Source organism: Pleurodeles waltl, chromosome 11, assembly GCF_031143425.1.
Source record: "Pleurodeles waltl isolate 20211129_DDA chromosome 11, aPleWal1.hap1.20221129, whole genome shotgun sequence".
Classification (NCBI taxonomy): Eukaryota; Metazoa; Chordata; class Amphibia; order Caudata; family Salamandridae; genus Pleurodeles; species Pleurodeles waltl.
In genome coordinates this window covers 784,130,825-784,154,950 of record NC_090450.1, presented here as the reverse complement: position 1 = coordinate 784,154,950, position 24,126 = coordinate 784,130,825, and the positions used below count along the sequence as shown (strand labels likewise).

The window sequence follows — 24,126 nt, the reverse complement described above, 5'->3', positions numbered from 1 at the left end:
GGGGTTGTCTATTCAACGCATTATATCTGTTCTGCATCTGGCTGAACTGATTCCTGAGGGAGCTGGGTGCACCTTAATGCAGATATCAAATCTACTCTGGCTGAGCTGAGCCAGGCTGCTCTAAGAAGAAGGCATTCAATTTACTCGGCTGTCTGAACTGACTGACCTGGTTCCTGGGGTACATTCTAGAAAAGAGGCGCTGTGCTTGCTGTGCTTCTGGGGGACTAATAGACGTCGGCTTGCCCTTTGCGACCCCTGGCACTGCTTTTGCGACCCCTGACCTTAGAGGGGGAAAATTTAGTGCCATGAACAACAGCGTCAGCTCCTCTTTATGAAGGTCAGTTGGGACCACTGTCTTTGTTTTCTGTCAATTTTGTATTACACTAATAGTGAATAATGATGTATCTTTATTAGTGTAATAAAAATGGAGTACATTTAGTTAGATTATGCCCTTTGCATGGCAGCTGAGGTAAGTAAAAAATGCTTTTAACCGTATGTTGTGTGCGTGCTTTCAAGTTAGTGTGTTTAGGTGAGTGTAAGTGTAACATTTGTGTGTAAGTGTGTGTGAGTGAAAGAGGGGGTCAAAAGGCATCAAATCAAATCAAATCAAATCATTAGCATTTATAAAGCGCGCTACTCACCCGTGCGGGTCTCAAGGCGCTAGGGACAAAGGGGGTGGTTATCGCTGCTCGAATAGCCAGGTCTTTAGGAGTCTCCGGAAAGCGGAGTGGTCCTGGGTGGTCCTGAGGCTGGTGGGGAGGGAGTTCCAGGTCTTGGCCGCCAGGAAGGAGAAAGATCTCCCACCCGCCGTGGAGCGTCGGATGCGAGGGACGGCGGCGAGTGCGAGGCCAGAGGAGCGGAGGGGGCGGGTGAGGACGTAGAAGTGGAGCCGTCTGTTGAGGTATTCCGGTCCCTTGTCGTGGAGGGCTTTGTCGAAGGCATGCGATGTCACTTCCCCTACCCATGGCATTTCGATGAATTGATGCCCATGGACTCTACAAAAGCAATATCCCAACTTTATTGCAACTTTCCTGCATGATTGCTTCGGGTGTCCTCTAAAGTAATTTTGTGCTTGTTCTGTTTCTTACTGATTCGAATCCAAGGCTGCTCGCTAAAGGTTGTGCTTGCTTTGGTTCTGGTTGCGCAAAGTGATATTTGGACACCTTCAAATGCAGAGGTTGTATCTCAATGGACAGAGTTAACACTATGGTCAGGTTTGCTTGTTAAAAACTACCCCAAACCACACCGTTCTACCAATGCAGTGCCATCATTTAGGAGTGGCTAAGGGTAGAAACTGCAGTCACTGTTCCTGTTTGCAGCATTGTGAAATGACTTACGCATCCAGTCCAATAACCCATAAAGTGCAATGTGTCTTTAACTCTGGTTGGTTTCAGTCAGGACCAGCTGAGTTATGCAATTGTGTGGCAGCAGCGTTTTTCGCATAATTATGGATTTGCTGCATTTGTCGCATAATCCATCACCTACTGCATAATCTGTAGATTCTAACTCTATTCTAAAATGTTTTTAACTCAGTTAAAAAGTTACTAAAAACGCAGTACCCCTGGGGCACGTATTGCTGTGCAGTGGAAGACCCTTTGCAGAGGCTGACTGGTCACCTTTCTGCTGCTTCTTGCTATTTTGGAGTCATGAACTGGTAGTAAGAAGGTGCAACACATGCTTAGACAGTGTTAACAAGTGTAAAAAGGAGAAAATAATGCAGTAAAATATCACAGCATTTGCCGCATAGTGCTGTACAATTTTCCTTTTCTTGCTGCATTATTTAGTTAACCCTGCTGCATGAGTTGGCCGCCTAATTCCAGTGGCCCTGGTTTTAGTAGGTAGTTCATATTATCTGTCATTTACCATCCTCTAATGAAATGCTGATTCAAGAACTTCATAATGACCTATCATCTCTGTCAAATGTGTGATAACACTTCCTGTAATATAATGGAAGTGGAAGAGTAATTGCACCTTAAATTAAGCACTGCTCTGAGGCCAGCTTTCACGCTGTATGCTTTTGAATTAAGTCCTGAGGAGCGCCTCGGTGAAGGACTTTATCTGCAGTAAACAAATGTTGTGGGGTTCTCTAAAGATAGGACAGTATCCTGCCTGAGGACCCTGAGGAATGGCTCAACATCAGCAACAAATGCTCACATAGTTTGACCAAGGTTCTCACTCTTCCTGACCTTCAGGTCTCCGATCAGCAAATTATTAAAAGGATCCAAGCCATTCTTCATGTGCCGTGCCTCGCAGAAGGACACTGCTCCCATAGTCATGAAGGCTGTCATTGCTGGTCTGCTATTGATAGGAATAACTTAGATCTAACAACCTTGATAACTTTCTTCCTATCTCCGGTGTGTCATTTTCGAATGGCAGAAAATTAAGTTATTCGTCGATTGCTGATTCTTGGGAGCAGCACGGGAACCTTTTTGGTTTTCAGTCTGATTTCTGAAATTGTAATGAATTGACAGGATTTTTTCTCAACACCCTTCACAAATGTTTTACGTGGTGTCTTCAATGGGTTTTCTCTCAACCTTTTTCTTTAAAGTCACAGCTTAAGACACCTCATCAGTCTTACTGCTTCCTGAGATTTTGATTCTTGTGTTCACCCAGGTGATAACCAAGTCTTTTGTATGGCCTAAGCTGCTTAGATCCTTCTACTTAGGATTTTAGACATTCACGATTAGGCAGAAACCATGCCCCACTACCATCCCTCAGATAAAGCAGAGATTACATCCAGCAAGGCTAAAGAAACTGGGTCATAGAAGGTTCCATATGTCACACTGAATCAGCATTAAGAATGTCTTGTTTCTCCTTCTTTAGACTCATCCACCAGTTAGAAAACCTATGTGGCCTGAGCGCTCTCTCACTTTTTCGGAGACCTGGTGAGGGGAGGTAGCTCAGAGGTAGGTCTGTTCTTATTAAGGGTTGGAGAGTACCACCACAGGATGTAGGATAGTGCCAGAAGTGAGTTATGCCCCAGAAACATGTACACACACGAAGATGCCTTAGCACACAGTATTTGTCTCTTGTAACTCACATATATTCTGCATGTACTTTGCAGCATTTCAGGATGAGTGGCTTCTTCTGATAAGCTCAATATGGTGGGCCAAATCCATTGCAAAGGACGTGACATCAGTTGTGACACATCATAAAATGGCTTCTGTGATAGGGTTTCCACTGAGGATATAGTGTTATTGGGGTCCTATTACACACCCAGGCCAGTTGGGGAGGTGGTGACCTTAAGTAACCTATTTATTCTGTTAGTTTCACAGGGTCTCTTCAAATGAAAAATAAATAAAGGTTTGAGGTCTGTTCTCTCTGTAGTCCTTCTTTGGTTTATTCCTTTTCTTATTGGTTGTTTCCTCCCTTCCAGAATCTTCTCTAGCCCTGGGTAAGCCACGTCCCTCCAGGGAAGTGGCGGGCCTCCTCGCTCCTCCCGGGGACCCTCCTTCCATCGTGAGGTTTCCTTCTCCGCTCTGCTGTCTCTTTGAGTTGGCTCCGCAGTCCCTCGATTAACAGAAGACTCCCCTCGCGGTCCGGTTGCCTCCCAACACCTTCTTCACCGTGCCGTGTACCTCCCCTTTCTCCCTGGCCAGCGTCCTCCTTTCCTTTCTCCTATCTCCTGGTTCCCCCTCGCCTCCCCAGATATCGGTACGCTTCCCTATGCGTACCGACAAAATTCTTCCGACCGTCCCCCTGGGGCACCGGTCTGACGGTTCGAGGTTCTCCAGTCAATTTCCTTTTGTAACAGGATTTGCCTCTCCGTTACAGCTTACCTCATCATCCCGCCTAGGAATCATCCTGTTTTGTGTAACAACCAAATTCTGTTCCTGACTGTATGTTTCAGCCAATTACTATGGACAGCACTTCTTTTTGAAGTGCTGCCACTTATTAATAATACAAATTTCACAAATTCTCTTACTGAATATATAACTAGACTTGTTTTGAGTTTCTGACATTTACTTGAGGAGAAGCACCAGATCCATTGATATTTGTTTATGTTATGGTGTGCATGTGGCCATTTGTAGTGCTACAGGTTAACCTTCTAGCGATCCTCTTTGCTTTTTTGTACAAACATTCTTTTGAGACAGTGGTTCCATTCATGATCTTGAACTTATCCTTTTGCTTCCTTACAGGTCACGAGTAAACCTGAACTTTGCATGTTGGTTTAATGTCATGCATCCCAGAGGGTGTCCATCAAACAACTGCTATCCATTTATTTATTTGGGAGCATTATAAAGGTAGGACAAGGCCTCGCTGTTGATTCAGCTCACTCATGTGGCCATTTCTGGTGGTGTATGTTTTGTCTTCCTTTTATATCTAGAGGCATGTTTGTATGATTTCATGGTGTTTCAGTGGTGTTCAGCTTCGTGGATTAAGCTTCATATTCCCTGTTTGAAATTCAGCTTGTGAGCAGAAGTGGCTGTTGTCAGCACTGCCAGTGACTGGAATAGATCCCTTACCACAGTCCCATAGTGACATCTTAGCAGCTGAAGGATTCATCTTTCATTTTTGCTGTCAGTTAGCTTTGGGATAAATGCAAGAACTTACTACTCCTTTCCATGCTTCTTTCTGTTGTTGTTTATACCAATTGGTGTACTTTTGTGACAAGAAGTATGTGTACCAACTTAAGGTAGCAGGAAGCTGGAATAAACACCCCCTTACTTTCAGATCCCTGACTTATCACTTGTTATTGTAATGGTAGACATAGTTGCTGATTATAACCTTTAGTGCAGTGTAGAAGCTCAGTGTCTAGAGTATGTATCAACTCTATCTCCACAAGTACAAAGAAATAGAGATTGCCTTTGAATACACAAAATATATGGCAGCACACGTAGGTTCATATAAAGAAAAAAGGTGTGTGAGGATTGTGGTTTGGATGCGGAGTGGAATGTAAATGTGACACAGACTTTCCAGTACAAGAGCCAGCATTTCTACATTTGTCACCCAAGCAATATCACCAAGGTGGGCCAAATTCTGGTTAAAGGTCTCAAAATAAGTTGTGCCCATGTTGAGGAATCCTGGAAGACATGCAGTAACTGTGTTTGCAACTTTTCCTCCATAAATAAAGTCTCGCATAAATGTTAATCATGTTGGCCATTTTGTAGAAGTTTATATTTACAGTGAATGAGGTAATATAACTTTCTCAAGTAGCACATCAATTTGCCACGCTTTGTTCTCCTAAGTTTGAGACCTCCTTTCCCTTGCCACAAATTAGCAAATAATTTAATACCTTTGTGATCATTTTATTATTGCAGTGACTATTTTGTTTCCTCCACTATTTTCACCATGCCTCGAACTGACTGCCAGGATAATTTTGTGTTTCTCAGCTGGGATTAAATTAAATGACATCTACTACATTACTTACCCCTGTAATACAGAAACATCTATTTCAGTGTCTTTGTTTGCTGCTTCCAGGGTCATTATCTTTCTGATTTCTTATTATTACTTTACTAGCTACTAACATTTTGGATTCCAATACCCTTGTATGAACTTTGCTCTCCATTTAGCATGTTGGGGTATTGTCTAACAACTGTAGAACAAACTTAATATTGTACAGGACCATTTGTGTCAGTGGTTCACAGATGATATAAGGGAGCAGTTCAAATAAACTTAGATATTATTAAAAACTAAACATCTGAATTAGTACAAAAGTGGTCTCCTATTTTACCTTGATGTCGACAATTTGCTACTATCAAAATGATGAGGGTCCCAGCTGTTTCGTATACTTTATCCTTGCCATCTACTAATGTTGACTGTTAGCACTCCCAAAACCTTTTATTTTAAATAATAAACCCAATTTTATTAAAATACCTTTGGAAGTATAACAAAATTAAAAGTATCACAGAACCTATTAAAACAATCATTATAAGACTGAACTGTTTTCTTAATTTTACCTCTTTATCACACATTGTTTTGTATAAAACAAGCTAGGATCTGGTTAAAGACACTAAATTAGGAAGATGCCCCATCAGGTGCACTCCCTAAGAAAGTCCTTATCTTTCCCTTTAAAGATATTGTATGAATGACACAAAAAACTACTTATTTTTTCCCTCTCTGTCATTAATACTACTTGTAAAGTTGTTTATCCTTTATTAGTTCATAAACTACCAGAAACAATTATTCCCCACCTATTTGGTATAACAATTATAGTGAATAAAAAAATATATTTTGGGGGGAAACGTAGAAAGAGGGGATTTAGTTGGGTTAGATTATTAATTCATTTTGTTCACTAAATTACACAAACAATTTTGTTTTCTAAGGTCACTTTATAATCAATATCGTAAGTTAAAGACTGGTATGGCTGATCTATCCAGATTTAATGCTAATTTGGTATTACATTCCAAAGAAGATTATAAAAAGATGTCTTCTCTTTTTTTTATTTCTCATAGCATCTAAAATGTATCCCTTTCAGATTTTTGTTTTTGAAAGCTAAACCTAAGGTTAAACTAGAATGGAAATCAGTTTTTTGAGTTTCCTGGTCAGTTGAAATATGCAACAGTATTTGGAGAAGCAATTTTAACATATCATGGCTACAACTGTTTATTCAGCGTAGTATTTTGTTTTTATAAACCAAATGTTAGACCTGGCATCCTTGACGTGGTCCACCCTGACTTTTATGCCTTCTGGCCTCCTGTTATGCTGGCTTCATCCTTGCTGCCCTTAGGATTTTGAGCACTTTACCACTGCTGACCAGTGCTAAAGTGCATGCGCTCCTTCCCTAAAACATAGTATCTGATGTATCCACAATTTGCCCAAGTAAAAGGCACTACCTGTTTCCAGGACCTTTTAAATTGAATGCTGCTAGTGGGCCTGCAGCACTGATTGTGCCACCCTCTTCATTAGCCCTTTTAACATGGCTCAGTCCTGCCATTGCAGTGACTGTGTGTGCAGTTATATACTGCCATATCGGTCTGGCAAGTTAACCCACTTGCCAGGCCCAAAACATCCTTTTTAATACATATAAATCACCCCGAAGATAGACCCTGGACATCCCCAAGGGTGGGGTGCAATGTATTTATAAAGGTGGACATGTACTTCTTAGTTTTACATGCTCAGGTAGTAAAAAACACTCAAATTTGTTTTTCACTACTGCAAGGCCTGTCTCACCCTAAGGTTAACATTGGGATTTTTTTATTACATTTTAGAAGTGTATTTTCCAATTGGGAAAATATGGGACCCCCACGTTTTGGGTCTCTGGAATCACATGTGAAGTTGGTGTTTAAATTGTAATTCTGCAAATGCCACTTTTAGAAAGTTACTGAATTGGGAGGTTGGGCCTATTTACTCAGCGAGCTTGGGCCACCTGAAAATCAAACAAAAATATATACCTATGCTGATAACTATTTTGACCAAAACGTTTTTGAGAGTGATCAAGTTTTTAATTTTCTTGCCTGTATATTTGTTTAGTTAAACCTTTAGTTATTTTATACAACACATTTATACAATTTTCATATTCTTAAGACCACACATGACAATATTTTAAGCCCACAAACTCAAAAAACAAAGGACATAAAGCATATATCGTACATCAATCCAATAACAAAACACAGTACAATAAGCACAATTACATTATACTAGTCATTTATTCAGGAAGTGAATGGAGTTGTTCTAGTCTGCTCTATTTTTAAGCACAGTCCTTATTTAAACACATTTATAGGGGGTTGAACCACCATTTTGTTTGGAGAGAGCAAGGCGTCCAATGTTCCTTTTTGGATTTCCTTTCTGTGGACAAAATTATTATCAGCATAGGTATCCATTGTTTGAATTTGAGAAAGTTGCCATTTTCTTACTTTAAATCATCTAGTGCCTTCTGCCTGTCTCTGATAATACATCTGGGTGAATGACATATGGGCTTTTTTGCATTCCCTCTGGACAACCACTCAGAAAGAGAGCTAAGGTGTGACTGATGGGCCATCAGCATCCTCATGGCCCATCATGGGCAGGAGGTGCTGCCACCTACACTTGAATGGGCTGTGTCCTGATCCCAAACAAAGGGCTGCATAGCTTCCTGTAGAGAGCCTGGAACCAGGGCAGGAAGTGCAGGGACTCTGTGCACTTCCAAGGCCTCTCTTTGATGTCTCCCCCACTTCAAAGGCACCACTGGGAATACGAAGTGGACTTCTGACCCCACCAATTCATTACACTTCTGGACCTGGACACATTCTGTTGAAAAGAAGGACTGCTGTGCTGCTCAAAGGACTGTCACTCTGCTGGAATTTGCAGGACTCCTGCTCTGCTGTGCCTGCCATGCTAATGTCCTTGCCTGGGAGCAAGAAGGACTGGACCTGCATCTTCTCACCCCAAGGACCAAAGTGACTCCAAGGGCCTGCTGACTCGCCTCCTGTTCTGAGGTCTCAGGGACATCAAAGACTTCACTACATCCTGCAACAGCAGCTGGAATTTGCTGGCTGTAAGTCTTGCCGTGCCAATCCAGTCCTGATCTCTTGGAAGTGGGTATAAAGTGCTGCATCTGTACAATCCACACATCGCCTCTGCTGCACTGGTCAGAAACAATGCACCTGCCTGCATCGCTGCTGCCGCTGATGACAGACATAGCATTGCCATCTGTGTGGCTCCTATGACGAAGCATCACTTTAATCACAAAGGGGTTCGCCAACGCAACTGTGTTTGAGGATATTGCATTGACAGCTGTGCAGCTCAACGACAATGCATTTCTGACTGTGCAGATTGGAACCAACACATTGCCTCCATCCAAAGGGATCAACGCCGATGAATCGCTTCCTTTCCTCCTCGCATCAAGTCTTGGATGTCTACGCATCCCTTCATCCAATGTACTTTTTCAGCGGTACAAGGTTGATCCTTGTATCCGATCTGCGCTCAATTGTGGTCAGCCTTAACTTTCAGGTTTGACTCGGTCAAGCACAACCAGATAGCCCTGATTGGCGCTTTATGTTTCTAAGCACTATAGTTGCAGATATTATCTAAAAATTCATATCTCGACTTCTACTGATTACATTTTTGTTGTTCTAGTTTTAAGTTCATTACCGTAAGCTCTATTTTTCTAACCAGGTGTGGTGTATTTCGTGTGGTGTTTTCACTTACTGATTTAGGTGTTGCACAACTACTTTACACATTGCCTTTTAAGTTAACCCTGCCTGCTCTGTGCCAAGCTATCAGAGGGTGGGCACAGGTCAATTTAAGGTGTGTATATGACTTACCCTGACTCTGACTGTGGTACCTGCTTGGACAGGGTGCATACCTCTGTCAGCCAGAAACCCAATTCTTAACACCCCTGTTAGATATAACTAGGAAACGTTGTTATAAAAATGTATCAATATTTTTTAATTTATTTTTTGAATGCACAGTGGTTCACAATTTGTGGAGATCAATTTGGTCTAAAATTAATGGTGTGCTGATTACAGAAATTCCTGTGCAATACTTACATCTTTTATTACAGGGTCTTATTGTGGAATACCAGCATATACCATTAAATGATAAAATTGTATTAGTGTTCATACCTACATCAATTCACCAAGTTGCTCTCAATTCAATGTATAATTTTATACTGACTTTCATAGCTTATTGGAATTCTATATATTAAAATGATAAATTACACAATATTAAAACCAATTTTTCATACTTGCATAAAAAAGTAGAGGCTTTATGGTCTTATAGAATATCTATCTAACATTGATAATATAACCTGCAATCTTAATATCTGGGAAGAGGACACTACCACACATACTTGATCTCTACTATTCCTTGGAATATTTTAAGCCTGTTAATGCCCTTACATAAAATTATGTATTATAATAAAAGTGCTTTTTAACTATTTATTGCCACCATCCTTTCTATTTCTTTCTTTTTTTTTTCTAACGACTCCTACTCCTTACAACCTTATCAATCTTTTGTACAATTTTTTTTCCTAGCAATTTGTTAATGGTACTATATATTGTATTTTCACTGTTATTTGAGATCCCCCATATTGTACTTAATTCTATTACTTACTACAATCTTTAACATTTAAAAAAAACAAAGTTTTTCTCACCTCTCCATTTTCAGGTGGGTCCCCATTGCCAAATGTGCTTGTCACCACCAGCACAAGGGCCTCATGTTCCAGATGTACAAAGTCGTAATCATCCATTGATGACACCTGGGGAGAACATGCTTTAGCTGTTAGTAAAAATTTGAATGGCTTTATGAACAAAACTTGCAAGTAAATGACGCTGCTGGTCTGACCCAAGTAACAATTCCAACGGAGTTTTCCTGAGCAGAATGGAGTTTGCCCCTTCCTTGTTCAGGGATACTGGGTAGTACAGTAAGGTAATGTGTGTCTTACTGAATGTGCTGCACCTCTTCAAAGGCTGTGTCAGAAAGAGAATCTGAGAAGACACGGGAGAGTTGGGCATTTACTATGCCTCTCACTTTTGATATTCACTCACAATTCATTCATAGATCAAACGGGATGAAAAAACAGTTACATGGAATCTGTATTCCATTAATACTGCAGGTTGGCTGCGGAAGGTATTCATACTTCTGTATTCAGTCAGGTGAAATCATTTGTGCTAAGCTTTGTTCTCCCTTACACTGGGCATCCTGTCACTTTCCCAAACACCGTTACTACTCCCTTACCTTGGCATCAAAGGCATGCTTGAAGATTTCACAGAGTGATTTTGCATAGACTTGGGACTTCCCTGTCTCCGTGGCATAAAGGATGGTGGCTTTCACACGTTTCGCCATAGCCTGTCCCATGAGTTTGGCTGAAAATTTCACTGCCCTGGAAGTGAAAAGTGCAAAAGAGGAAGAGAGAGAGTGAGAATTTGGATGTTGAGAGTGTAAAGATTAAGAGTTACAAATAAATTGCGGAAAGTAGAGGAAAAAGGTGCACGGCAGATACGGAAAATAAAAATGGAAGGTTTTGAGTGTAGCAAAGGAGTAAAGAGTTAGAAAAGATTCTGAGAACAAAAGAAATCAACAAAACTAGGGCCGTAGCTTGGTCAGTAAGACAGGGCGAGGGGGAGCGAGCTTCAGATTTTCCAACAATGACGCCGGCATATAATTTAAATTAAGAGAACTAAGAGAGAAAACACAATATTTCGTGACAACCAACACTTTTGGGGACTTTCAAAACAGAGGGCAAGAACATGTGTGTGTTTTTGTCAGTGTGTATGTAAAAATTCCTGGTGAAATCCGACAGACATCTCAGCATACCCGACTGAAAGCACCTGTACCCAACTATTCATCATAAAGTACATTTATGTGGGGGTGTACCACCTCAAACACCCCACGCCTCCCGTAGCCAGCCCTTGAACAAGATATTAAAAGTAGGAGATCGAAGACTTTAACAAATGGTACCGTGGGGTGAACAAAGGAGAAAATGCATCTGTGACTGTAATTCCGTTAAAAACCCATCGTTGGTCTCTGTCCATGTGTCATGTCCTGCATACAAAATGACTAAAGCCCTTGTTTGTGATATTTGGGTTGATTAAAGTAAAAGATGCCATGATGTTGTGTGACTGAAATAGGCCTATGGTAGGGCAACATGTTGTATTAAGCTTGGTAATCATCTCACAAAAGTACACAAGAGAGGGACAGCAATGTTATGATGTTCAGTTCATCTGTACTGCTATTTGTCAATATGAATTGTCCTTTGACTATGCAGGCATTTTTACTTTATATGAGACGGTTAGAGCAATGTTGTATTGGATAATGGTGTAAATATTTGTATAATTTCTATTTGAAATGTTTTAAAAAAAATAATTGATTTCAATAAAAATGAATTGCAACTGGAACTGAAGAAACAGGAAGAGATGAAAAAAAGACAGGAGGAAGAAGTCATTGAAGACACAGACTGGGAAGACACGAGAGAAAATGAAGGAGTCATGAGATACACATTCAAACAACAAAATGAAGTTCTACAGATGGATGAGGACTTAAACAATAAAACAAGGCAGGAAATAAAAGGTTCAAATTGGTATGAGAGAAATGAAAAAGGAAATAGATCAGACAGAGGAATTCCAGGACATACAAGGTAGTCAGGAAAGAGAACGGATAAGGCGTGAATACAACAGATAAACACAAAACAAGTGAAAGACAAAAGACAATACCAGAAATTGTACAAGAAAGGGAGAGAAAATGGTGAGAGATGAGCACAATCAAAGAGGACGATTTAATTAAAAATACTTAAATCATAACTATTAAAGCACAGAGCAACAGCATACAGCCAAAGGCAAATGGGACTCTCTCATCACCAACATATTGTACGCAAAAGCAAATCTAACAAGTATAAGAAGCTAGTCATACGTATGTAGGTGCAAGAATCCATATTTGGGAGCGAAATGTGAAATTTAACACACTGCTAAATTTTTGCTACGTAAAACATGGCAGCATTTTTGGGAGAGAACAGCATCATTCGGAGTTTTACACCTTGAAAAGGGATGCGGGTTGTCCTCAGAAACAGTAGCCCTGCATACTCAGTTTATGTTACAGTGGTGCAGAAATTGGCAGTAGAAGGGTCAGTTTGTCTCTCTGTACCATTAATGCCCATGCATATGTTTAAAACACACATGCCTCCCATTACACAATAACTCATGTTGGTATCTTTCATTTGTGGTGCACATTCAGTTTGCTGGAACTATCTGTAATTTCACCAATTTGAATATGGATTTCTAAGTTAGAATATTTAGAGCTTCCCATTGTTTTAATGCCAAATGTTGGAAGGTTTCAAATATTGTAACATAAATCATTAAACTGGAAAGGGTCTAAAATAGCACTTTTGAGAGAACCATTGCACAATTGGGTTATGCAAGTTTAAAAAAAAAAAATCCAGGTCACTTTTGGGAGGGGAGGTAAAGAGGCCCTAGTTCTCGGATGGTTAAAGATATGAGGAAAGGATGTGAAGGGAGCAAGGATCAATTAGACTTTATTTACTGCGAAACACATTTTAATGTCAGTGCTTGTATAGTTCTTGGAAATTCACTCTTTGGTGCCCAGTCCTATCCCACCTCCCCCTTCCCCCCCCGACGTTACCAATTCCAGGTTTACCAGTATCAGTAATTCCAGGGGAGTGGCTAATTCTCACGTACTAGGAGATGTAGCCTGAGGGTCCCCTCAGACATGAGGAATTATCAGGTGAATCGGGGTTGCTGCACCCGATTTCCATAGTAATTTCTAATTTCTCCTCAGCATTTCGCCCATTAAAATGTTCGAGTAAAATGAAAAGGATCTGCAGAGTTACCCTGGGTATCATATTTCGGAAGCGGGTTGGAAGTCAGGCCCACTGGCATTACACTGGCACTCCTATTGAGGCCCAAAATGTAAGAAATGGTGCAAACAGAAGGGGAAATTAACTTGTGTTTGAGAAATTAAATATTTGTCAGGACTTTTACCTTGATGCTGGAAAGGAGTCCACCATAAACAATGGCATGAGGGAAAGCAGGGCTGGCTTTAGGGCAATGCGGCCGGTGAGGCGCTGACCTGGAGGGGAAGGGGGCTGTGTTTAGCAATATGATTTGAAAGTTATTTAAAAACCCCTGCTGCAGAGATTTTCTTGTGCATCTAGCCTTCAGCCAGCAATAAAGATGTCAACATAACTTTTATGAATAACGTACCTGTTGGAGAAAGAGATTGGAGCTTTGTCTAGTGGCAGTTTGGACTCCCAATAAAGTAGTTCAGGGTTTTAAAATGCCTGCTGCAAAGAACAGATCTGTATTTTATGTGGATTGCTGAGTGGATTAGTAAAGCCAGCCTTCACCAGTGCTTTAAAACAAAGGAAATATATGTGCCAGGGGCTATGGAGAGATGGGGAGCACTTTTTGCGGGTGGTAGTGAAGGAATCTGAGGAGGAGGTGAATCGGGGTAGGGCAAAAAGATTGTCGCACCGGCACTAAAGCTAGCACCTGTACTAACGCTGGCCCTGAGGGAGAATAAACCCCTCTCACTGACCGCAGGAAAAAAAGTTTATTGTCTATCTCTCCGAACTATTATCTATTTTCTGTCCTAGTCTGTAACTGACAAGTTATGGAGATATGAAGGACAGCAATACAATTTTATATTCCATTGAAACCTGTAATCGTTTTCGGGATAAGAAACATTTAGGATTTGGCAGCTGTCCAAAACGTTCTATATGTTCAGTTTGAGTCATTTAATCACTCTGAGATTAATGGTGGGTGGATAATCTCAGGGTGGTTCATCTTTTGAATATTGTTTTAGGCTATTTTGTTTAAAAAATTCAGAGTGATGCATTCCTTGAATTCCCAAAGTTATTCCTACTTCTATCATTTTTGTTTTTAATGGCAGGAGACCTACAACCACCCGCCTTAACTCAACCTGTGTTCCCTTCATTTTACTTTTAACTCTTCTCGTACTCCATATCACTGCTTAGAAATTCCCTTTACCCCTTTCTATTTATGTTCTATTCAAATTTCATCGTTTTTGTCTTGCAATTTTTTTCACCGTCAATTTAGTACCTTCAGGTGTTTCCCCCAAAATTAACACATCATCCAAAGAAGGTATGCACGTACAGTGTAATCCATAATCCATATATATTCATGTTTCTTTTTATAATTCTGTTCATAGTATATCTGTATTTGATTACAGTCTATGCATTTATCTCTGTGGCGTGGTGTCTGTGGTCTCTGTTCATGCAACAGGGATTCTTGGAAACCAGCGACCACCACCATTAATTTATTTTGATATTTTGTCAGCCTTGTTTCAACATGATTTGTGCCTGGTCTGAGTGTGATCCATGGATCTGGGTCTCATATTGCTCATTTCTTTTGTGTATTACTTGGGAGAGTGTGTATTATATGGGACGGTCATGTTTAATAACAGACTCCGAGTTGTCATAAAGAACGGACATGAGCTTAATCATAGTGGAATTCAAATACACAGCTATAAACCGGAGGACCTCCAATGTTAGACTAGTTGAACATTTTGAAAAATGAACCAGTTATGTTTATAAACTTACAAAACTCTAGTCCTATGCTACAATAGGATGTACAGATGAGCAAATAAAATGCAACACAACTCCATTAATCTGCCCGGATCACGAGTACAAAATGTCCCATAAAAGAAGCACATAGGATAGTCTCTGAGTTCCACAACAAATAATGCACCACAACTGGCATAGCACTTTGAGACGGTCTGTGACACTTTCATCAACAAACTCCTCATCAAATCAAAGAAACTAGAAGACGTCTTTGGAAATGTAATAATCTATAAAGATAATGAATAACAGAGCAAAAGGCAAACAGACTAAAGTCACTAACTTCTTCAACACTATCCCGCTCGAATTTCAGTGAGGTGACCAAGGGAGGGAGCACATCTTAATCTCCAACAGACCCTTCATGAGTAGGAACATTCAAAATTGTCCTTCTATGGATCTCTGTTGGTACCAAAGCAATGAACCTACTGAACAATCAGTTAGGTATAATATCTTTTCCATGTTAACCAAAGATAACGTTTATCAGACAACTCATCAAAAAAAGGAAGCCACAACCCATTTAACGTAGCCTTCTATTGACTGATCTCTGTTGGCCAAGTCCTAGAAAACTATATTGAGAGAGCTGCCTTCCTCACAACTCCAACTCTTTTGGTGAGGATATTCGGCTTTCAAACAAACAATCTAGGCTACGCTCAGGCAGAGGCATCATCTCTGCATGAAATTAACAGCGGACAGCAATGGCGTAGAAGCACTACTACTCTTGGTAGCCTTTCATACTATTGCTCTGAATGAACTACTGAGATGAGAAAACTTGCCACATAAGGAAATATCCTAACCTGGATCTCCTCTGATCTAGTAGGTAGGCAAGGAGTGGTACCAATACCACCATTGACTCCATCTTCTCACGCTGCAGTATCACACATGTCTCAATCATTGCTTAATTCCCATTCATCCTCTGCCTTACTAGATGTGATCAACGTATTCAACCTAAAATGACTATAACGACACCACACAGATTATTCTAAAACTGGAAAAACCCAAAGATCTAAAATCATCTAGTCCGGACAGGTGTATGTGTGCATTTGATGAATGGGTGATGACCAATCATGTGAAACTCAATTTCCCCTAAACTGAGACCATCACCTATGGACAATGGAGCAGACATGACCCACAACAATCAGACCCAGTGAACTAAAGACACCACTAGAGTGACTGTGGGCTCCAACCAATCCATAGCTGACGTAAATAAGCTCACTAGCAGCCTATTTTACACAATGTGAGTACTGCAACACATCTTCCCACACACAGGATACCAAAATAAATTACATTCTATTCTTACCCTTGTGATGTCACAAGTAGACATGCAAATGGTCTATACCTCAGAACTCCTCTCTGATTACTTTGCAAACTGCAAAGGATACATTGCACTGTAGTTAGCCCACTACTAACCTTGGTCCATTAGAACACACCAGTGGTTCATGCACTGCTTTGGCTATCTATAGCTAGGCACTTCACATTTAATATAACCTTGTGTATCCAAAGATTCATCCAATACAAATTGTTCCTACAAAATAAATTACAGAAGGGAACACTCCACTGCAAACTAGGAGTTTGTCTAACAATGCCCTCATACAAGAAGGCCATTGAAGAACATTTTTTGTTAATACAGGCAACAAACATTTGGTGCTCCTCACTAGCCAAGATGAGAAACCTACAAAAACCATCTGATGTTTAGGAAAGAGTAAAGAGCTAGGTTTTCTCCAAACTAATGATGCAGAACTTAGCTTGTATCCCAGCACCACATCAAGGAACAACCCATGGTGACAGAAGACAACTCTTCACTCAAGAGTGTCTGAGGAAAGTCACATGAAAAAGGTCAGTTCCTAGAAAAGTCACAGAAATTACTTAAATAGAGCTCTACCACGAGAATGCCAAAGATTAGACGTATAATTCTGGTTGTCCCAAAATACAGTCATACTGTGGCTGTAGCCAGTGAAGACAAAGGTCTGCACACCCCATCCCCGGGGACCTACAGATTCCTTTCATGATAACCTGCAACCAGCATAAATCCATCTAGTCACCATCAACCCTCCTGAACCAATCACTGAACATTACATGGGCATGCAATCAATGCATTGAGGAATGGATTGTCCTTCACTAACCTGTGTGCACTAAAAGGTTTTAAATTATTTTTCTATACTAACAGAATACATATTATGGATGAGTTTAATGTAGTGAGTTCCAGTGTGTGAGAAACGGGCTGATTGCAGAGGCCCCATAACTTTTTGCCCCCATTTTCCACTTTATGCTGGTGTTTTCCTGACTCTGATGGTGCCCTGGGTACTGCTAACCAGTCCCAGGGCCTGTGCTCTGTGTAAAATGGATATGCAAATTAGGCTAATTATAATTGGCTAAGTTAACCTACCTATAAGTCCCTAGTATATGGTAGGGCATGTAGGTTTAGGGACCACAGCATAGGTGGTGCACACCTAGGTGCATTGCTGATGTGCCCAGTGTCATTTTAAAAGCAAGCCTGCCTTGCTGGCTGCTTTTAAATTAAAGTTATATGCAAATTCGACTTTGGAATAAAGGTACTTCCAAAGTCTTAAACTACCTTATTTTTACATATAAGTCACCCCTAAGGTGTGCCCTATGTGCCCCTAGGGCTGGGTGCCATGTAACTATAAGCAGGGACTTTATAAAAATAGATTTATAAGCCCTGGTGAGGTAAAAACAGCCAAATTCGTTTTTCCCTCATTGAAGTAAATGGCCTTCATAGGCTAGAATGGGCAGACTTTATTTAAAATTTTAAAGTCTCCTTAAATGTTACATACCAAGAATTTGGTATCAAATTGATTGTTATAATAAATCCCACCACTTCCAGTTGTTGGATTTAATATAACTAGTGCAGGTAAAAAGTTTAGACTTTACCTAAAAAGTTGCCAATTTCAGCTCTGTATTGTTTTTGCTGCTGTGCTCTGATTGGCCAGCCTGCAGCAGCTTCTGCCAGGCTACTTTAATGAGGTGTGAAGTGGCCTGACTTCACACAAAGGAATGTGCTTGGGGGAGAGAATCTCCCCTCAGCAGATGGTGAGGCAGGAAGGGGGAGGGCTGCCAAACTGGTCTTCAAAGGCAGAGAAGGACATTTGCAGCACCCAGCAATACCCCCACATCCTGCAACCCCAGACAATTAGGTGCCCCCTTGATTAGATTAGGAGAGGGCAGGAGAGGGGTGTGTTTATGATTTTTAGCCACACCAGTGGGTGGGCTCAGCCAGATCTCTCCTCCAAAAATCAGATTCATCCATTTTGGATTTTTAGAGACTGTTGCCTTCTGGGATGGATTTTTGCCACACTTCCCAGGAAGTGGTCATCACAGATGGACGACCCTGTCCCTGATTGGAGAACCAGGGCCCCCCTGCTTTTCACCCAGGAGCAAGGATAAAACTGGCAGACCTGCACCCACGCCTCAGATCCCCACCAAATTTCAAGAAGAAAGAACTACAAGGAGAAGAAGGACTGCCCTGCTGGACCCCTGGCCTGCACCTGGACCCTGCACTCAGAAAGACTGCACCAGCTGCACACTTGGGCTTCACCACAAGAAGGACTTTGCCTGGCTTCCACTGGTTCAAGGAGGGACTCCCTGTTTGCTACAGGTGAAAAATTGCTAACCAGAGTCCCCTGCACCAACTCCTGAAAAAGTGACCAGCTGACCACTGTCCAGTGGCCAAAAAGGAGTTTGCGCCAGGTGCATTCTGGGAGTTGAAGTCTGCACTTCCCAAGGACCATCACAGAACTTCTGGACCCTTGGGGTGAGCTGTGGACCCCAAAAGAACCTTAAAAGAACATCTGGGTGAAGCCCCAGAAGTTTGGAAAAGATTGGAGAATTTTTGAAAAAAAGCTCCATAAAGTGACCGACCCGACGCGGAAATTCTAGCCGGCTTGCCTCAACCGCGACCCGGCCTGACTTCGTGGTTCGTCCCGGTAAAGAAAAACATCCAAAAAAGAGACTAAGTCCGAACGTAAAAAGTTGACCGGGACCTTCCAGCCATCGTATCCGAGAAGGGCTCCACGGACGTCGGATCAAGATCCAGGTTTACCCCGGTCGAAGGATTTTCATCTCGAAAAAACGACTAAGTCCGAAGGTAAAAATCACCACCGAGGAAACCGACTTTGCGTATCCGGACAAGGGCTCCAGGAGGTCGGATCCAACTGGCAGGTTCGTCCCGGTGAAGAAAAACTTCAAAATAAAGACTAAGTCAGAAGGTAACTTTTTAACCGAGGACTCCCGCGACCTGTAGCCGAGCAGGGCTCCATCGCGGTCGGCCTGAAAGTTTGACTTTGCCCCGGTCCTGGTGCAACCAGATGACCCGATTGGCGCTTTTTGTTTCTAAGCGCTAGAAAATAATAATACTTTAAAAATTCATATCTCCGGTTCCCCTGAACCGATTTTAATCGTTTTTGTGTCATTTTAAAGATAAAAATATAAGCTATTTTTATAAATTGGTTTTGGATTTTTAAACTGTTTCCTGTGTTTTATTTAATTACTGTTTTGTGATATTTGAATGCTTTACACTTTGTCTCCTAAGTTAAGCCTTGACGCTCGATGCCAAGCTACCAAGGGTAGAGCTGGGATTAATTTACTGAGACCTAACTGTACTTATGTGGAGGTTTGTGGCTTGTTGCTAGGTGTAGGTACCTACCTGCCCTACCAATAACCCATTTTCCAACATAATTGGAAGCAGCGACGGGATCCTGTACTTGTGTTCAATATCACGTTACAGTTTTAGATAAAACAAATTAAAAATCCTTTAAATTGTCCTAGTGCAAAAATTGTTTTTAATTTTTAATTTTAATTTTTCTTAATTAATTTGGATTAATTTCAATTATTGAATTTTTGTAATTTTTCTAAATTCTTGTTACCAATTTTTGCAAAAAGTTTTTGTTGACACAAAACTAGGGAACCATGGAGCTTGATCTGGCTAGCCTACCCACACTGACAGTAGTCCAGCTTAGGGGGTTGTGTATTGAGAGGGGGTTGCCTGCAACCCCTGATCTCAGGAAGCAAATCCTGATTAAATCCCTGACAGCATGGGCTGAGGCCCAAGAGGTAGAGACAGAGGAAGCTCCAGAGGAGGAAGAAAAAGAGGAAGATGCTAACTCTAACCACTCAGGGGAGGGAAGGCATCAGACCCCAAGTGAGGAAGAGGAGGAACGGTCCTCACTGGACACAGTCACTAGGGGCAGACCCAAAGCTAGTGGTAGGAAGAGGGTCCTTTCAGGAGGAGAGAACCCATCCATCAGGGAGAGAGAGCTGGAAGCCCAGCTAGCCTACATAGCTTTGGAAGCAGAGAAGCTGGCCCTAGAAAAGAAAAAGTGGGCATACCAAAAAAAAAGAGATGGAAGCAGCGATAAAGAAGCTGAGGTGTCCATGGGTGGGGGAGTTTGCCCCAGATTACCCAAGGGGGTGGTCCCTGCTTATGTAGAGGGGGATGACATAGATAAGTGGCTGGAGGCCTTTGAGAGGGCACTCCAAATGAGAAGGGTTAGGCCTCAATACTGGGGTTCCCTTTTGTGGGAGTTGGTCCCCAACTCAGGGAGGGATAGGCTTCTGACCTTAAGGGGGGAGGAGGCAGATTCATACCCTAGTATGAAAAGGTGCTTAGCCAAGAAGTTTGGTCTGACCCCAGAGCAATATAGAATGAAGTTCAGGGACACCCAGAAGGTCAGTACCCAGTCTTGGGTTGACTTTGTAGACACCTCACTAAAGGCACTGGAGGGCTGGATTATTGGCAACAAAGTTAATACTTATGAGGGGTTATACAATCTGATCATGAGAGAGCACATCTTGACCAATTGTATCCAAGGAAGGTTACGCCAGCATCTAGTGGACTCTAAGCTGACCAACCCTAGAGAGCTAGGGGAGGCAGCTGATGAGTGGTTGAGAACCAGGGTGGTTGTCAAGTCCCAGGGGGGAGACTCCAAGAAGGGGGGGACAGGTCCCCAAAAACCTAAGGAGGGAGGTGGTAAGCCCACCACAGAGACTCCCTCTGTACCCCAGAACCCTAAGAAGGAGGAGAGTAAATCCCACTCCCACTCTGACATGCAGAGACAGGGAGACCCAGGGTTAAAAAAGCTCTTGGACAGTAGGGCTTGCTTTGACTGTCAGCAGACAGGTCACTTCAGAGGAGATGCAGCCTGTCCAAAGAAGGTGGTTAGCACTGGGCTGTCCAGTGTAGCCATAGAGGAGGATTCCTCAGATGATGAAGTCCTCCTAGCATGGTGCTGGGAGACAGGACCAGATGGTAAGCTGGTGATCCCTGAGGGTGGGAGTAGGCACTTCCACCACATTCAAGTGAATGGGATCCCTACCACTGGCCTGAGAGACACCGGTGCCAGTCACACTATAGTGAGTGACCGGTTAGTGACCCCAGACATGTATGTCCCAGGAAAGACAAAGAAAGTCAGGATAGCCACAGGGGAGGTCACCTCCAAACCTGTAGCCATAGTGCCCCTAGAGAGGGAGGGTATCCTTGACTGGATGAGGGTGGTAGTCAGTGCTGACCTTCCCCTAGATTGTATCCTGGGCAATGACCTCCCAGAGGTGAGTCTGGTCACAGATGGGGTGGTCGCCCAAGGCGCCCCCCAACCCAAAGTCCTGGGGAGTCAGTTCCTACAGTTAGGAGACAGGGGTCCCCAAGAAAAGGAAAGAAGAAAAGGAAGGGTAGGCCACTCTTAAAGAGAGTTCCAGGGAGCCAAGGGCCCTCTGCCCCAGTAAGGGGGGAGCCCAGAGTTGGCACTGGTGAGGCCTCACCTAACCCCAAGGAAGTCCTGAGTAGTCAGGCAGCTGTCCAGATGCAAGGTGTTGCCCCTGCACTGACAGAAGGGAGAGTGGAAGGAGGGTGTCTGCCACAGGAGGTGGTAGCCCCCCACTCTAGACAGCAAGAGGGGTGCCAGGACCCCAAAGATGCCCCTAAAGCAGCTCAGCCACCTGTCAGTGGAGAGCTTAGGGTGTGGTTCTGGGTACTGACAGCTGTCAGTAGCCTCTGCTGGGTGCTAGCCTTCCTGGCAGCACTGTACTTGGCCTGGGAGGCAGACCCCAAGGCCAATAGCAAAGTAGGCCCCCTGACCCTGTTGGTCATGGTGGGGTTGCTCAAGTGTTGGGTGACCTCTTTGGGTAAGCTAGGTCTTGCCCTAGCAAAGTTAGGAGTAGGGGAGGTGGGCACCTCACTACCCAAGTTGGCAGAGAGAGAGGAGGAAGACCCCCCTAGAGGGAAGTTTCAGTTTGGGTTGGGTCCTTTTACTGTTGGGATGGCTTCACTACCCAGAGGGAGTGACCCTGACAGGAGGATATAAGGCAGAGTAGGCCCTGCAAAGGGACAGCCAGTTTTCTTCACTGTCTTCCTCGCCTAACAAGCCAGGAAGACTCTCCCAGGGTTGGGCTGAGTCTCCTGGGCGTGTGGGCTGGGGGGGGGGTTGTGTGAGAAACGGGCTGATTGCAGAGGCCCCATAACTTTTTGCCCCCATTTTCCACTTTATGCTGGTGTTTTCCTGACTCTGATGGTGCCCTGGGTACTGCTAACCAGTCCCAGGGCCTGTGCTCTGTGTAAAATGGATATGCAAATTAGGCTAATTATAATTGGCTAAGTTAACCTACCTATAAGTCCCTAGTATATGGTATGGCATGTAGGTTTAGGGACCACAGCATAGGTGGTGCACACCTAGGTGCATTGCTGAGGTGCCCAGTGTCATTTTAAAAGCAAGCCTGCCTTGCTGGCTGCTTTTAAATTAAAGTTATATGCAAATTCGACTTTGGAATTAAAGGTACTTCCAAAGTCTTAAACTACCTTATTTTTACATATAAGTCACCCCTAAGGTGTGCCCTATGTGCCCCTAGGGCTGGGTGCCATGTAACTATAAGCAGGGACTTTATAAAAATAGATTTATAAGCCCTGGTGAGGTAAAAACAGCCAAATTCGTTTTTCCCTCATTGAAGTAAATGGCCTTCATAGGCTAGAATGGGCAGACTTTATTTAAAATTTTAAAGTCTCCTTAAATGTTACATACCAAGAATTTGGTATCAAATTGATTGTTATAATAAATCCCACCACTTCCAGTTGTTGGATTTAATATAACTAGTGCAGGTAAAAAGTTTAGACTTTACCTAAAAAGTTGCCAATTTCAGCTCTGTATTGTTTTTGCTGCTGTGCTCTGATTGGCCAGCCTGCAGCAGCTTCTGCCAGGCTACTTTAATGAGGTGTGAAGTGGCCTGACTTCACACAAAGGAATGTGCTTGGGGGAGAGAATCTCCCCTCAGCAGATGGTGAGGCAGGAAGGGGGAGGGCTGCCAAACTGGTCTTCAAAGGCAGAGAAGGACATTTGCAGCACCCAGCAATACCCCCACATCCTGCAACCCCAGACAATTAGGTGCCCCCTTGATTAGATTAGGAGAGGGCAGGAGAGGGGTGTGTTTATGATTTTTAGCCACACCAGTGGGTGGGCTCAGCCAGATCTCTCCTCCAAAAATCAGATTCATCCATTTTGGATTTTTAGAGACTGTTGCCTTCTGGGATGGATTTTTGCCACACTTCCCAGGAAGTGGTCATCAAAGGGGGACGACCCTGTCCCTGATTGGAGAACCAGGGCCCCCCTGCTTTTCACCCAGGAGCAAGGATAAAACTGGCAGACCTGCACCCACGCCTCAGATCCCCACCAAATTTCAAGAAGAAAGAACTACAAGGAGAAGAAGGACTGCCCTGCTGGACCCCTGGCCTGCACCTGGACCCTGCACTCAGAAAGACTGCACCAGCTGCACACTTGGGCTTCACCACAAGAAGGACTTTGCCTGGCTTCCACTGGTTCAAGGAGGGACTCCCTGTTTGCTACAGGTGAAAAATTGCTAACCAGAGTCCCCTGCACCAACTCCTGAAAAAGTGACCAGCTGACCACTGTCCAGTGGCCAAAAAGGAGTTTGCGCCAGGTGCATTCTGGGAGTTGAAGTCCGCACTTCCCAAGGACCATCACAGAACTTCTGGACCCTTGGGGTGAGCTGTGGACCCCAAAAGAACCTTAAAAGAACATCTGGGTGAAGCCCCAGAAGTTTGGAAAAGATTGGAGAATTTTTGAAAAAAAGCTCCATAAAGTGACCGACCCGACGCGGAAATTCTAGCCGGCTTGCCTCAACCGCGACCCGGCCTGACTTCGTGGTTCGTCCCG

At 42.9% G+C, this 24,126-nt stretch overlaps 1 protein-coding gene across 1 annotated transcript in view; it reads right to left on the bottom strand.

Annotated features, from left to right (window-relative positions):
* NOS1 (nitric oxide synthase 1) overlaps window positions 1-24,126 on the bottom strand; it is a 507,091-nt gene that overhangs the window by 93,304 nt on the left and 389,661 nt on the right. The window contains exons 14-15 of the mRNA XM_069214501.1: window positions 10,600-10,744; window positions 10,016-10,120 (exon numbers count right to left, since the gene is read on the bottom strand). Coding sequence (XP_069070602.1) covers window positions 10,016-10,120; window positions 10,600-10,744 — 250 coding nt within the window. The remainder of the gene's footprint in view (window positions 1-10,015; window positions 10,121-10,599; window positions 10,745-24,126) is intronic.